Source organism: Bactrocera neohumeralis, chromosome 5, assembly GCF_024586455.1.
Source record: "Bactrocera neohumeralis isolate Rockhampton chromosome 5, APGP_CSIRO_Bneo_wtdbg2-racon-allhic-juicebox.fasta_v2, whole genome shotgun sequence".
NCBI lineage: Eukaryota > Metazoa > Arthropoda > Insecta > Diptera > Tephritidae > Bactrocera > Bactrocera neohumeralis.
Genome location: NC_065922.1, coordinates 75,859,886 through 75,875,972, shown reverse-complemented (window position 1 = coordinate 75,875,972; position 16,087 = coordinate 75,859,886). Strand labels below are relative to the sequence as shown.

The following is a 16,087-nucleotide window of genomic DNA, read 5'->3' as shown; positions in this document are numbered from 1 at the left end:
ACAGCTGCACATTATTTGCGCATTACTTTATTGGCAGCAACGGCAGCGGCGATATTGGCTGTTTTTTGCTGCTGCATTCGCCGTTTGTTTGCATAAATTTATTATCTTCTGTCTGCCTTGGACAAACGTGAGTTTGCTTTTGCGGGTTTTAAACGCTGCTGCGCATTGTTAGTAGCTGATTTATTAATTTGAATTGTATTTCTACGTTTGCTTTTCATTTAGCCACTGCATTTTTAATATTTGCACTTTTAATTCCGCGTAATTATCACACTTTGCAAATGTTTGCTCTTTCACGCTACACAAGTGAGTGTAAATTGTATTAATTTCGCACTCGACTTATCGCAGGGCACTTCTGAAAAATCAGCGCTTGTTGAATTGGCGCGAGCACATTGTTCAGCGTAGGTAGAGCACTTGTCATGAGAGTGCACCATTACACTTTGCAAAAAAATAATTACAAATATTTTTTATTTACTTAATGCACTTTATTTTTTGTTTTGCATTTTTTTTAATCTGTGTTTTTTTTTAATTTATATTTTTTTCATAATTTTTTTTTAATTCAATTATTTTTTAATTTTGATTTTTTTCTTAATTCGTGTATCTTTTATTTATATTTTTTTCTTACTTTTTATCTATATTTTTTTCTTACTTTGTATTTTTTTATTTATATTTCTTTCTTAATTTTAAATTTTTTAAATTCTTTTTTTTTAATTTATTTTTTTTCTTAATTTGAATTTTTTTAATTTAATTTTTTTTTCTTAATTTGTATTTTTTTAAATTTATATTACATCTTAATTATCTTAATTTTTATTTCTTGTATTTATATTTTTTTCTTAATATGTATTTTTTTAATTCGAATTTTTTATTCATATTTTTTTCATTATTTGTTTTTTTTTTATTTATATTTTATCAAGCACACTGGCTTCAGTAGTCTTACACAAATCACAATGCCGCTATAAACCAGCATCCTTCCTCAATAACAGTTCAAGTTTATTCTTAAACAATGTTTATTTTCAATCATTTTCTTCATGCTCATACTAAATGAATTCCTTCTGCCTTTAATACCCATCGCCTCCATTTGCATTTGCTTGCTATCAAGCCTTATCCATCAGACACATAACGCTAATTACTTAACACCTTTCGTTAAATATTTTAATGTGTTGGGCGTGCTGACGTGCAGTTGTCATAATGAAGCCATCAAACCATAAACATTGCAAGGCAATTACAATTCAAGACACAGCTATGACTGGAATTTACAACAAACACATATATATTTAAATGCACACACACACACTTATGTATGCAGCGCTATGTCGATATTGCTGTGTGTGTTTGCCTCGTGTTTACTTGTTCTGGCTTCCGCATTTTTATTGCTCTCCCAGCCGCAATCAATCGCAATAGAAATATAGATGCTTTGGCAATAATAAGACGTCTACGAATTGAATCATGCCCCAACAACAAATCAAGCAATCAAACGCAAACATATTCCATGTCAAAGACCTTTGCTAACGACAATCCTGACAAAGCCCAAGGCAAAACTGCTTTGGCGCACTCCTTGCGCGCTCGCCTTTCCAGCGGAAACAGGAAGTGCGCGCAAGTAGAAGTGTGCGAGAAAATGAACGCTTCAACGTTTGTGTGTGCGTTTCTCGTAAACGCGTGTGTTCGTACGTTGTCGTACATGTTCGTCGTGTCGCGGTGTCGACATTAGGCAACCACAATTTTATTACCATTTAAGTATGTTGTGATTTTTATTGCCGATACATTGCAATTGCGTGGATGTGTATGTAGGTGTGTGCGGCAAGGGTATAGCCATTAGTAGTACATGCTTATTACAAGTGTGTGGGCTTGTACGCACGCTGCATAAATATCAGTATGTGAGTTTACCTTTATTTATTTTGACATGTCATTGACTCGCAAAGCTAAGCGCGGTTGCCGGTCCCCGCCAGTGGCTGAGTAGCGTTTCATTCTGTGCTTCGTCACAGCAAGGTGCTAATATGCTGTCAGCCGTGCTCTACGCTTGCTTAGGGGTTGCTGTTTATTGCGCTCATGTTCGCAAACAATTTAAGCCAAAATTACCGTCTTGCCCATATTGTTAGGTTATTTCCGCTACATAACCTAAAGGTCTGGTTTGGTGGAAGCATGTTGACAGCTGTTCGACATTTTTTGTTTTTTGTACATATTTTCACTTAAATTATTTTTATGTGTTACTTTATTATCTATAATATTTAAGCACTAGCCGCCTCAAGTGTATGTCAAAGTTACTTATGTCATTGTGACATCAAAACCTTTCTTTTTATCTTTTATACAGTTTTTATGCTTTTTATTTATTTTTCTTAGAATTGAAATTATTGACTTCAAGAGCTTCTTCTAAGAAGTAGTATATTTTCTAATGGACTCGTGTTTCCTCTCTGTGAAATCTTTGAGCGAAACCGAGAATCTAGGAAAAAAAAATCGTAGGAATAGCTGGCTGGGTCTCCTCATATGGCTGGGTTCAATTGATGCGATGTCAAGTGATTATGTAGAATAATTGTTGGCACTGCTGCCTGGCTAGTACCCATGAGACTCGTCAAATGATGTGTTTATGTGATCTGGCATGCTGGGCTTCTGGCAGCTGTCTCTATATAAGAAAGGCTGCCAGGGCGGCTGGGGCGGCTGGCCAGTGTCCGTGTGACTCTGTTAAGTTGATCTGCTATCAAATGGTATGTTTATGTGATCTGAAGTTTTGAGCCTCTGGCTGCTGGCTCTATATAAGAAAGGCTGCCGGGCAGCTGGCCAGTATCCGTGAAACTCTGTTAAGTTGATCTGCTATCAAATGGTATGTTTATGTGATCTGAAGTTTTGAGCCTCTGGCTTCTAGCTCTATATAAGAAAGGCTACCGGGGCGGCTGGCCAGTATCCGTGAGACTCTGTTAAGTCGATCTGTTGTCAAATGATGTGTTTATGTGATCTGAAGTGCTGGGTTTCTGGCAGCTGACTCTATATAAGAAAGACTACCAGGGCGGCTGACCAGTATCCGTGTGACTCTGTTAAGTTGATCTGTTTAATGTGATGTGTTTATGTGATCTGTTAAGTTGATGCTGGGCTTCTGGTTTTGAGCCTCTGTCTCTATATAAGAAAGGCTACCAGGGCGGCTGGCCAGTGTCCGTGTGACTCTGTTAAGTTGATCTGTTGTCAAATGAGATGTTTATGTGATCTGAAGGGCTGGGCTTCTGGCAGCTGGCTCTATATAAGAAAGGCTACCAGGGCGGCTGACCAGTATCCGTGTGACTCTGTTAAGTTGATCTGTTGTCAAATGATGTGTTTATGTGATCTGAAGTGCTGGGCTTCTGGCAGCTGTCTCTATATAAGAAAGGCTGCCAGGGCGGCTGGCCAGTGTCCGTGTGACTCTGTTAAGTTGATCTGTTGTCAAATGATGTGTTTATGTGATCTGAAGTGCTGGGCTTCTGGCAGCTGTCTCTATATAAGAAAGGCTGCCGGGCGGCTGACCAGTGTCCGTGTGACTCTGTTAAGTTGATCTGTTGTCAAATGATGTGTTTATGTGATCTGAAGTGCTGGGCTTCTGGCAGCTGTCTCTATATAAGAAAGGCTGCCAGGGCGGCTGGCCAGTGTCCGTGTGACTCTGTTAAGTTGATCTGTTGTCAAATGATGTGTTTATGTGATCTGAAGTGCTGGGCTTCTGGCAGCTGACTCTATATAAGAAAGGCTACCAGGGCGGCTGACCAGTGTCCGTGTGACTCTGTTAAGTTGATCTGCTATCAAATGGTATGTTTATGTGATCTGAAGTTTTGAGCCTCTGGCTGCTGGCTCTATATAAGAAAGGCTGCCAGGGCGGCTGGCCAGTATCCGTGTGACTCTGTTAAGTTGATCTGTTGTCAAATGATGTGTTTATGTGATCTGGCATGCTGGGCTTCTGGCAGCTGACTCTATATAAGAAAGGCTACCAGGGCGGCTGACCAGTATCCGTGTGACTCTGTTAAGTTGATGTGTTTATGTGATCTGGCATGCTGGGCTTCTGGCAGCTGTCTCTATATAAGAAAGGCTGCCAGGGCGGCTGGCCAGTGTCCGTGTGACTCTGTTAAGTTGATCTGTTGTCAAATGATGTGTTTATGTGATCTGAAGTGCTGGGCTTCTGGCAGCTGACTCTATATAAGAAAGGCTACCAGGGCGGCTGACCAGTATCCGTGTGACTCTGTTAAGTTGATGTGTTTATGTGATCTGGCATGCTGGGCTTCTGGCAGCTGACTCTATATAAGAAAGGCTACCAGGGCGGCTGACCAGTGTCCGTGTGACTCTGTTAAGTTGATCTGTTATCAAATGATGTGTTTATGTGATCTGAAGTGCTGGGCTTCTGGCAGCTGTCTCTATATAAGAAAGGCTGCCAGGGCGGCTGGCCAGTATCCGTGTGACTCTGTTAAGTTGATCTGTTGTCAAATGATGTGTTTATGTGATCTGAAGTGCTGGGCTTCTGGCAGCTGTCTCTATATAAGAAAGGCTGCCAGGGCGGCTGGCCAGTATCCGTGTGACTCTGTTAAGTTGATCTGCTATCAAATGGTATGTTTATGTGATCTGAAGTTTTGAGCCTCTGGCTGCTGGCTCTATATAAGAAAGGCTGCCAGTGCGGCCGGCTAGTACCCGTGAAACTCTGTTAAGTTGATCTGTTGTAAAATGATGTATTTATGTGATCTGGCATGCTGGGCTTCTGGCTGCTGGCTCGCATATAAGAAAGGCTGCCAGAGCGGCTGGCTAGTATCCGTGAGGCTCTGTTAAGTAGTCTGTTATCAAATGATGTTTATGTGATCTGAAGTGCTGGGCTTCTGGCAGCTGCTTCTATATAAGAAAGGCTGCCAGGGCGGCTGGCCAGTATCCGTGTGACTCGGTTGAGTTGGTCTGTTATCAAATGATGTGTTTATGTGATCTGAAGTTTTGGGCCTCTGGCTTCTAGCTCTATATAAGAAAGGCTACCAGGGCGGCTGGCCAGTATCCGTGTGACTCTGTTAAGTTGATCTGTTATCAAATGATGTGTTTATGTGATCTGGAATAGTAGGCTTCTGGCAGCTGACTCTATATAAGAAAGGCTACCAGGGCGGCTGACCAGTATCCGTGTGACTCTGTTAAGTTGATCTGTTATCAAATGATTTGTTTATGTGATCTGAAGTTTTGAGCCTCTGGCTGCTGGCTCTATATAAGAAAGGCTGCCGGGCAGCTGGCCAGTATCCGTGTGACTCGGTTGAGTTGATGTCATGTCAAATGATGTGTTTATGTGATGTGGAATGCTGGGCTTCTGGCTGCTGGCTCGCATATAAGAAAGGGTTTGTTATGATGCGATTACGGTACTTTATTTTTTTCTATAATTTGTATTACCATAAACCTCCACCTAAAAAAATCAGCTTTATAGATCTTAAAATATCCTTTGAAAGCCTATGTATATATATATACATATATGTAATATACAATATTCCATATTGATATTTATTTAAGTTTGCATGTACTTTGTAACTCCTCAGAGTCCTCCACCGCCAGCAACCAGCTTATAAAACGCATATTATATTAACCACGCGCATTTTTAATAAACTCCAACTTGCCATACGATGTTGCTGTTGTTCATAGTAGATTATACGGAATCACGAAATTCGTGATGTGTCACAATACGCGCGTACACACACACTAACAAACAGTATGCGCCTTAAATACTCTTACTCTACAACCTATTTCATTTGAAATTTATGTGGCGTATTGATTGACAGACACCAGTTGATTAGCTGCATTGTCACCGATTCTAATGTGAAGGCTGCCGCTGCCACACTACCACTGCCACTGCCCACCAACCAAAGCGTTAGCTTGAAAAGTGGCAAGCAAATGCTAATGAGGTAGTCATTGATTCGGTGCTGACTGTCTGACAGTGCGGGGAAATTAGTGATGAATGTGTCGGTGGGTGGGTTCTGTGTATAGCCAACAATACGTAGCAGCGACAGCGTGTGAAGCGCGTGTAAAATTAATGCCTGCTTTGTGGTGAATGTGTGCATCTTTATGCGATAACCTAACCACAATCGTGTGCTGCAAGTGACAGGATATAAATTTATAATTACTGCAATGTGACTACGTACGTATATACTATATATGTATATGTATGTATATAAATAATGTATGTGCAAGAGTTATTTTGTTAGCCTGACACTTTTTTGTGTACTATTTACATTAAGCTGTCATTTAAACTGTGGTTCGACAAGGCGTACTCGGAAAATGATAGTTGTCACGACGATTCATTTCTATTTAACACGAAATTGTGGTAATTGAGTTGCGTTAGTTTCACTTGTAAAAGTGCTGTTATTATATTATATGAATTAGGTGTAAATTAATCTGAGTTGATGAACTATTAGCTCATCAGCTGTTTATTACAACTGCTGTTTGTTCTCAAAATGCGGTTATGTAAGCTAATATTTATTACAGAAGTTTGTATTATTTTTATTATACTATATCTATTTTTTCTAGGGAGAAAAACAATTTTCAATCTTTCCTCATGTACTAAAATTCTTTCTTATCGGCACAGCACTGTCTGTATTAGAAAAAAATGCACATCACTGTTGCAATGGAATAAATATCGATACCAAATTGTTGTTTTTTTTATGAATTTTCGATAAATTTTCAGCACTTGGCAACTTGACTATTTTTATAATACTCCATTATCCATTACTTTTTGCATTAAATGAAAGCATAGTCAGAATCCAATTTATGTCAAATATGCATCGTTTTATTCGATAAAGTTTTGCTATTTTGTAGGTGTATATTTGTAATTTCATAACGCCACTCTCAGAGTAATCCTTTTTCTTATTGGCAAAAAACTGCGACAACCGAGTTTTACAAGCTTCGCTTGAGGCGAATTTTTAAGCAACAAAATCATTCCCCAGGCAGAGAAAGAAGTGTTAATTAGTTAGTGCTAGGTCCGAATTATAAGATGGATCCATAAGAACCTCACAACCAAGCTCTTGGAGCTTTTAAAAAGCCGCTGGCGTTATCCCCTCCTATTGGACAAAGCTGACCGTTTGCTTTCTTCAGGCGGTGCGATTGTTGACAATTTAAGTCTGAGTTTGGCCGTAACCGCATACTAGATGATTCTCTAACAAACCCACCAAATCCATGAAAAAACCTGCTTGATCAACAATTTTGGTTTGGGCACCGTTTGTGTCGGGTCTGCTCGATTCGACACCGACCGTTTTCACTAGACGTTGTCGCATGTGAAGCCACTTTTCGTCACCATTAACCACGCACTTAAGAAACCAAGCGATTTTTGCGTTTCAGCGGTGATCTGAAGATGGATGTGCGGTCGATAAGGTTTTGTTGCGTTAACTTGTGTGGCGCTTACACCTACGTACACCTTCTTTTCGCATCCAGCCTTATTTAAATGATACGAATCGGGTATTTTATACAATGTTTAACCACTGGAAAATCAAAACAGCGCTTACATGACGGCCAGACTCGACGATTTCTATTACTTTATCGATATTTTCAACAATAGGCCTTCGCAACAACAAAAATAACAGAAATACTAGTAATTAGGAAGACATTTTAATTTTCTTGCATTTTACCGTTACGAAAGCTTTGTCCTATGTCCACTCATCCTAATTTCTATGCAATCCTTAACACTATTTTCAAAAACCAAATCGATTTTCCCACTTTGTACTTGGCCAATGCCTTTCTAACCTTTGCCGCTTGTGGACGTAAAAGTCAAAATGTCAAATTTCCACACTACAAAAGTCAAATTGCCACTAGCAGCAGCAGCAAAGCAAACGCTTAACGAGCGAGAGAAGAAAACGAAACCAGGAAATTTTCACATTTAAATTTATAGCTTTCTTTAGCATTTTAGCTTTGTCGCTGTTGCTATTTGCCGCACATTCACTGCAACATTGTTTACCGTTGCTCTTGGCTGCTGTTGGCGAAATGCAGCAGCAACTGTCAATTTCATGTGGTCGTAGGCAAAAGCCAAAAGCAAAGCGTAAAAAATTAAAAATTAAGCAAATAAAATAAAAACTTGTTTTTGTTGTTGTGCCGATTGCCCGACTACCTAACCGAACAGCACCAGCTAGCTCTGCCTACCTCTAATAGCCAATGGAAGCGCACACGCTGCCACATTCAGTGGCGGCAGCAAGCGCAGCGTAACTGCAATGAGCGCGCGTTTTTACGTAAGATTTTTCTTACAACGGTGGCAGCGAGGCGAAGCAGCGGCAGCAACAAAAACATGTTTAACAAGCAACAACAATTGCAGCGCCTGCAACCGTAAAAATATGAATGCGCGATAAATAGTCAGTTTTTGTTGTTATTCATTTTCGGGTTTTCTGCACATTTTCCGCTATACGCAAACAACGTGCAGCGTATGTTAGTGTGGTTGTTATAGCCTTGCATAGTGCAGAATGCCTTTTAATATGAAATTGAGCGATGAGAATGTTTTTTGGCGGGTACTGAGGCAAATGTCAACTTTATTATATTTTGAAGATTAACGAGCTCATGTTGGGCGCTTTCGAAGAATTTTAGTGATCCATTACAATTATAAGATTTAATTTACAAATTTCTCTCACAACGTCTAAAATTGCTTTGTACTATGTTTGTTAACTTTCAGGCTATTACCAACCTGCCGGTCCATTGATCTCACCACACGTCCTACCAACTGTAGCCGCTGCACCACCGCCGCCACCTAATGTGCCACTTCTGCCGACAGGTGTTACCTCTGCTTCCGCTTCTGCTATCAAGAAATCTCAACAAATACCCGCGCCGCTTAGCTCTGATCCGGAGCTTGCTGCCGGCCAACAGCCTCCACCATCGGCTACAGCCGCAGATAGCGCCGACAGTGATGTGCTTATTACCGGTGGCGATTTGACACCGTTCCGCTATCCGCCGGTTGCACATAGCGGCGCGCCCACCACACAGCACCAGCAGGTGCAGCAGCAACAGCATCAACAGCAGCTTCACCAACAAGCTGCCGCCGCTGCTGCCGCAGCTGCTGCTGCTGCGGCCGCCGCCGCTCATCAGAGCTCACCATATCCACGTTCGATGCATGCGCAGATGCACTACTCGACTGCGTATCCGGCTAACTATTGTACACCATATCCGGTGGAAGCGGTGTGCTACTCACCGCCCGCCTATCAACCCTACTTTTCGACCAAAGTCTATCAGAGCGCAGGTCCGCCACCACCTTCGACATACCGGCGCTATCCATACTATCAGCCAGGTCATCCGCCTCCGCCGGCGGAACTGTACGAACAGGGACCGCCACCACCACCACCGACAGCGACAAGTGGTGCAGCACAACCCAGTGGACCGCCACCACCAACGTCCATTCAGGGACCACCACCACCAGCACCGCCCCCCGGAACACAGCTTGTGCCGGCTGGACCGGCAGCACACGCACAACATCTCGAACACTATCCAGGTCCGCCGGGCTATTATACCGGCTATAGTCCGGGCGGAGGCGCTGCAGGGCAGTGCTATACGCGCAGCATACAGGGACCGTATATGGGTAAGGAAAAGTATGGTTCTCACCTAATCGGTAGTTACATTTGTGGGTAAGGGGTGGGCTATATTAAAAAAATCGAATGTTGATGTCGTATTTTGGCTGACTACACCTCTGTTGCTTATTGTAACGCGTCTTTAATATATAACTTTGCTTCTCATTTGCAGAATATCCACCACAGTGTCCGTGTCCAATGCAACAATCGTGTCCAAAAAACGTCCATACTGGGCCTCATATTGGTAGCAACAACGGCAGCAACAGCAACAGCAGCAGCAGCAGCTGCAGCACGAACAACAGCAGCAACAGCAATTGCTCAACGATGAATCATTTGAACAACAACAACAATACGTTGATGAATGGCAGCAACAGCAGCAGGGAAATCAACAACAGCAACAACAACAGTTCGAATATGACGAACCACAGCCAGAACAGCAGGAGCAGCAACAACAACAGCAGCTCGATCAACAATTCATTGACTACCAGTAGAGGCCCAGTTAAAAAATCGACGACGACGACAACAGCGACACACGCCAGCGTACCAGTAACAGCAACAGCTATGGCTTTAGCGTCAGCAACGCCAACAGAAATCGACGATCTGTTACTGTTCGGCAAGCAACATACGCAACAGCATTTGGATCTGTTGCAAGCGGTTAAGTCCGAGCTGAAGTTAGAGGATTCGGACAATAAAAGCCAGTACGAGGAGAGCGTAGTACAGCCTCCGACGCCGCCTGAAAGCTATACGACCAACGACGAAAAACTCTTAGATACACTAACGGAGCAAGAGCTGTCCTCGGCGTCTTTGCCGGCGGCAATAGAAGAGGCTAATGCAAAGCTGCTCCTACGCAGCGATCAAACTGACAACAAAATGGCAGTGCCGGTGGAGAGCAGACAACAGGCAACGCCGCAATACGCGGGTAATAACTGTAACAATGTGCCGCCTGTGCTCGAAGCCTACGATTTGACATCTGTAACGGAGACACCTCCACCCTCCACACCAAATTCAACTGTAGCTACCAATAGCAGCACCAACTCCACCACAACCGCCACCAATTGTGCTGCATTTCCGATCTTGGGCCGCAAAGCGCGTATTGGCAAGACGATGGCGCGGGAGATGGTTTACGCAGGCGCCGCTGCAAACGTGACCGCGCAGGCGCAAAGCAGTTTACAAACACATTCGACACCAATGATACATGTGCGCACGTTGCCACAGCAACCGCATGCAATTGTACAACCACAACAGCAACTGCAACAACCACCACCGCAGACCCAGCCGCAACAAACACAGACACAATTTGTGACACTTCAACCGGAGCAGCTGTTGACTGCTATCACACCAAATCCTTCACCGCAAGTGCCAGCCACATTAAGCGAGTCCTTTCCAGCCGCCGAGACTGCGCAGACGCCTTTTATATTGAAGACAGAAATCAAGGCAGAAAAGATTAAGCTGGAAGACGATGAGCCGTTGTTAAACGCTGTGTTGCAAATGCAACAACAACAAGAGTCTAACCACAATCATGACAAAGACAATGAGAAGGCTGAATTGAAGCTTATCAAGGCTGAGCCACTAACATTGACCTGTGAAGATGTGTCGACCGAAGTGTCTGATGTCACGGACACGCCGACATTAAAACCGTTAGGTATGTATGGATTTTTTATAACAATATAATATTCCAGTTCTCACTAACCCAACTTTTTTCTTTCTCCACCTCAGTAGGTCGCATGCGTCTTTTACCCAGCTGGCAGCAGCCACCAGTAATTCATTGTGACATTGACCTCTCGACGACCTCAGATGATGATGTGCTCGATCTTTGCCACAGTCCGGCATTATCTTCTTCGGGCAGCTGCCAAAAGTCACGCCTCAAGATACTTAACCTACCCAAGGCACAACTGCAGTGTAAGAAATCTTCACCTAACGGATACAAAAGTCTCATTAAGCAAGCCGAGCCACGCACATATTTGTGCCTGAGCGGACGAAAGCTGGATAAACGTGGGCGTTACAGTAAACTTCAGTTACGGCAATCCAAAGTGGGTGGCGTCAATGCGACAATACGCCGACGTCAGCTGGTGCTGACCGATAAGCAAAAGAAGCAACTGAAGTTGCGCAAGAAAAAGTTACAAGCGCTGGAACGCCGCAAGCAGGAGATCTTAGAAAAGCGTCGCGCGGCTGCCAAACAGGAACGGTTGCAGCGAAGAAAGCAGCAAAAGAAATCAATAACACTCAATGACATAAAACAAGAAGATATAGAGCCATGCGCGGATGAGATCGTCGATTTGGTAGAAGAACCCGAGCAGACGGAAAGCGAATTCAGTGAAACTACGCAAACAGATGTGCCAACAATGCGCATGCTACTGACCGAGAGTAGTAGCAATAGCAACAGCAGCAGCAGCCTGAGTACGCTACGCATCACGCCGAAACCTTCACCGAAGCGCGGCAAGACACCGCGTAAAACTTGTATACCACTGCACTTAATCGAAACCATCGACTCGGTGGCACGCGGATATTTCTCAGAACCCGAAACGTCACGTTGCAATGGCACGCTAAATCAGTACACCAACTGTGATGCTGCTGACGTTACGGAGCCTGCCTCGGACAAGGCAGCATCTGAACGTAAACAAAAGAAAGACAAAAAGGCGAGCGCAGAGAAGCGCTCCAAGTCGGAGACGAAGAAACCTATTAAAACCGCAACAGCAGCAGCGCACACAACTGTGCCTGAGGCTATTGATGTAAACTACACACTTATGACGGCGACAGCGCGTGCCGCACAAACTACCTCAATAACCGAACCTGCGTTGGGTCCGTGCAATGTAGAGCCTAACACAGCCTTGGATTTGACACAGGTGACGGAAGAAGCGTACGCCGAACCAACGGCAACGTCGCTTGAAGAGATTGTTAGCAGCAATAGCAGCACAAATAAAATGTCAAGCAAGTCAAAGCGTACGCCGGCTAAACGGAAACCTGCAAAAGCAAAAAAATCGAAAAAGCCAAAGTCAAATAAGAAGAAACTTAAACAGCAAGACTGCGACTACAACACATATGCTTTGGAAACGTCTGAGGAGGCGCCACTGCAGACCACAGAGCAACTGGCATTGGAGACCAACAACAATATATATGACAAATGCAACGCGGAAGGCAGCGCAGTGGAGGAGGTCGAAGATAGACCAGCACAAATGGAAGCAGAAGAGCTGGATGAGACGCCAGCGCTACCAGAAGTCGTGCAAGAACAGCAGTATGCGCAGCCACTCGATAAACATTCCAATGCACAAGTGTTCCTGCCGCCCGTACCGCCAATGCCGCGCATTGTTTGTCAGCCGCATCACGGTACTAAACGCACGCGTTCGCGCTCGAAATTCGGCAGCCGCAAGCGACAGAAGGTGAAACATTCCACGGTCTCCTTCGAATTAGACGACCGCCTACCGCCAGCCACGCGCGGCGATGTCGTGCCGAAGTGGAATAACGGTTGGACGTGGGAGGGTGAGCCGTTCCAGGGCGCGGTATTTTTGAATGTAAGTTTTGTGTACGCTGACAGCGTAGTGCGAACATTTATATTTAATTTTGGTTTCGTTTACAGAGCGACGACCCGCTAGTCATACGCACCTGCTATCCCGCCATGCGTCACTCGGAGGGCGACATAATACGCACACGCGACTGTGTGCTGCTCAAAGCGAATGAGGATAATGATCTGCCATATGTAGCAAAGGTGGCGCACCTCTGGGAGAACCCCGAAGATGGTGCGTAAATTTTTAGGTTATAACTCATTTAACGTTAGTTTATTTTTTATGTGTGTGTTTCTTTATAGGTGAAATGATGATGTCTTTGCTGTGGTACTATCGACCCGAACACACCGAGCAGGGACGCCAGCCTAACGACAGTCCCGACGAGGTGTACGCCTCCAGACACCGCGATCACAACTCAGTTGCCTGCATTGAAGATAAGTGCTACGTGCTCACTTTCAGCGAATATTGTAGGTGAGTGCAATAAAATGAAAAGCAATAGATTTAAAAGTTAAAAACATACTTTAAAAACTTTGAAAATGTATGCAAAATTATTTTTTATTTCGCTTCTCGGCGCGCATTAGAACTTTGCCTTATATTAATTATTTTTCGAGATCCGAAGATTTTCGGTTCATACTTTTTTAATTTCTAAAAAAAAATCGCTTGCTCTCTCTAACCTCTAATTGCTCCGAGTTTAAACCAATTTTTTAATTGTAACGAAAACATATCAATAATCTCAGCATTCTTCCAAACCCGAAACGCGTTCAAATACCCTAAATAATCGCTGATTTGTTGTCATTTTCCAGATACCGCCGCCGTCTACGCGCTGCTGAGGAGGACATCGAAGAGGAGGTCTCCATAGTGCCCAAACGCTCCAGTTGTTATAGCATACGCACCGTGCCTGAGAATACAAATCCAGAACTGGTTATGTTCTGTCGACGCGCGTACGAGTTTCGCACGAGGCGGCTGCTAAAGATGCCCAACAAACAGGATTACATTGTCGTCAACGGCTAGGCCGGCAGCACGCCCAACAGATAATACTTGGGAAAATTGTTTTGCTTATAGTAGCAAATGCTGGAGGCAGCGACGCAGTCACTACGCTTGTATAAGGTACTTTTGCTGAACTGTTGAGCACAACAACAATTTGCTGCTGAATTGTTTGTAGTTTGAAAACATTTCGGCAAGGCAAATAGGGTGCTGCAAGAGCGTCAATCAAGTATGCTGTTCAAATTAGTAATGAAAAGTCATTAGGGCCTGTAACGGTAATTATTTGTTTGCATTATTTATTTTTAAGTGAAATATTTAGGTGACTTATTTTACACTTTCCTACAATTCGCTTTTCCCTTTACATTTATGTACGTAAGCCTAACTTAACATAAGCTTAACTTGCTGTATGCGGCTTTTCGCCAATGTGTTTCCATTTATTAGCGTTTATTCGCAATATTCGCTCGTTACATATACATATATTTAAATATTTATACTTTCTGTGTATGCATAGGTGTTTATTTCTCTCTTATTGCCGTTTATTCGCAACATGCCACACACAAATGTGGCGCGTGTTTTCGACGTTTAAAACCAACTATTATTGCAAGCGCAAATGTATTGAAAAAAACGCATACACACCAAAAAAAAAAAACAAATACTAAGTTAACTGTTTAGCTGATGTATGGAAATTTAACCAAAAACAAACTATTTAGACACACCCATATACTATATTAGGGTCCGCCAAAAAACATACACAGTGGACCCAGTTATCTGCTGTTATAACTGGGAATAACAAATAACGAAACAAGGGACCAGACGGACTACAAGCAAAATCTAAAACTTTGAGCGCAAAACTAGAAATAGAAAATAGTCAGTTAAGTTTAAGCCGTAATAGTACTAAAGTATTTCGTAAAGAAACAGAAAAAGCCAACAATCAACTTGCAGACGAAAAGCTTGTAGAATTTTTTATAAAAATATTTGCAATACATAATTTTATAAATTTATTTTTCAAAGAATATTTTGGAATTTTTCGAAATTTTGGGCATTACTATTCGAAACTTTTTCGAACTAACGCATTTTTTGCTCAAATCTAAATTTTTTAAATTCATATTTTCTTGCTATTACAAATTTCAATTTCCCAACACTTTTGATATTTTTTTTTGTTTTAAATTTTTTCTAAAATTCATTTTCCAAAAAAAAAATTCAAAAATTTCAATCTTTTAAAATCAGTTTTTTTCTATTTACTTTTTTAACATAGCATTTTTTGTTGTTGTTAATTCTATTTTGGAAAAAATATCAAAAAAAAATTATTCATTTAAAAAAATTTAAATTTTTAAATTAAAATTCAAATTTATTTAAAAAAAATATTTTTGCTTTAATTTGAAAAGGTTTTAGGAAGTTCGAAAATAGATTTTTCACACATTTTTGAAATTAATTTATTTTTAAATTAATTTTTTTTAATTTCAAAATTTTTCCAAAAAAAGTAGATTTTTATTTTTATTTTTAAATTTCAATATGTTAAAATCAATTTTTTTGTGTATTTTCTAATTATTTTTTCAATATAGTTATTTTTTCTTATATTTTTTCCAAAAAAAAGTAGATTTTTCAAAAATTGCAATACATATATTAAAATCAAAAATTTTCACATAAAAATATTTTTTGAAAGAAAAATAAAGAAATAAAAATATAGCGAAATAAAAAAGTAAAGCAATTATTTCACACTTTTTTTTAATTTTTAAAAGAAAAATATTTTTTTTTTACTTTTTGAATCACTGCAACTTGTGTAGCTTCTCCTTTGAAATATACATACATATATAGACATATGCAGCTTTTCTTTTCAAAACAACTGTTTGCAAACAATAAATTTGAGAATCAAAATTTTAAATGCCGTAAAATTTAACACAATATAAAAAACTAAACTGGAAAGCGGAAAGTGAAGAAAATCAGTAGCGAAAATAAATATAAAAAACCGTAGATAAGCACAAAGTATAACAGTAGACAAGAATATAAAAAACGGACTCAAAAACATATTTTTACAACAAAAACCCAAAAACTCATCATAACGAAGCGCAAGTGTGTAAGGCCCAGCAGGTCTAAAATTTTGTGCAAATC

The 16,087-nt window shown here is 41.4% G+C and overlaps 1 protein-coding gene across 2 annotated transcripts in view; it reads left to right on the top strand.

The window, feature by feature from the left end:
* The window catches only part of LOC126760708 (uncharacterized), a 189,223-nt gene extending 173,977 nt beyond the window's left edge, over positions 1 to 15,246 (top strand). Inside the window, exons 5-10 of one of the 2 annotated variants that reach the window (XM_050476549.1) lie at positions 8,609 to 9,505; positions 9,667 to 11,136; positions 11,214 to 13,003; positions 13,069 to 13,228; positions 13,297 to 13,465; positions 13,798 to 15,246. In XM_050476549.1, coding sequence (XP_050332506.1) covers positions 8,609 to 9,505; positions 9,667 to 11,136; positions 11,214 to 13,003; positions 13,069 to 13,228; positions 13,297 to 13,465; positions 13,798 to 14,005 — 4,694 coding nt within the window. In that variant the 3' untranslated portion in view covers positions 14,006 to 15,246. Of the gene's footprint in view, positions 1 to 8,608; positions 9,506 to 9,666; positions 11,137 to 11,210; positions 13,004 to 13,068; positions 13,229 to 13,296; positions 13,466 to 13,797 lie in introns of both variants that reach the window. The other variant, XM_050476548.1, reaches the window with a different exon arrangement.
* The last annotated feature ends 841 nt before the right edge of the window (positions 15,247 to 16,087 follow it).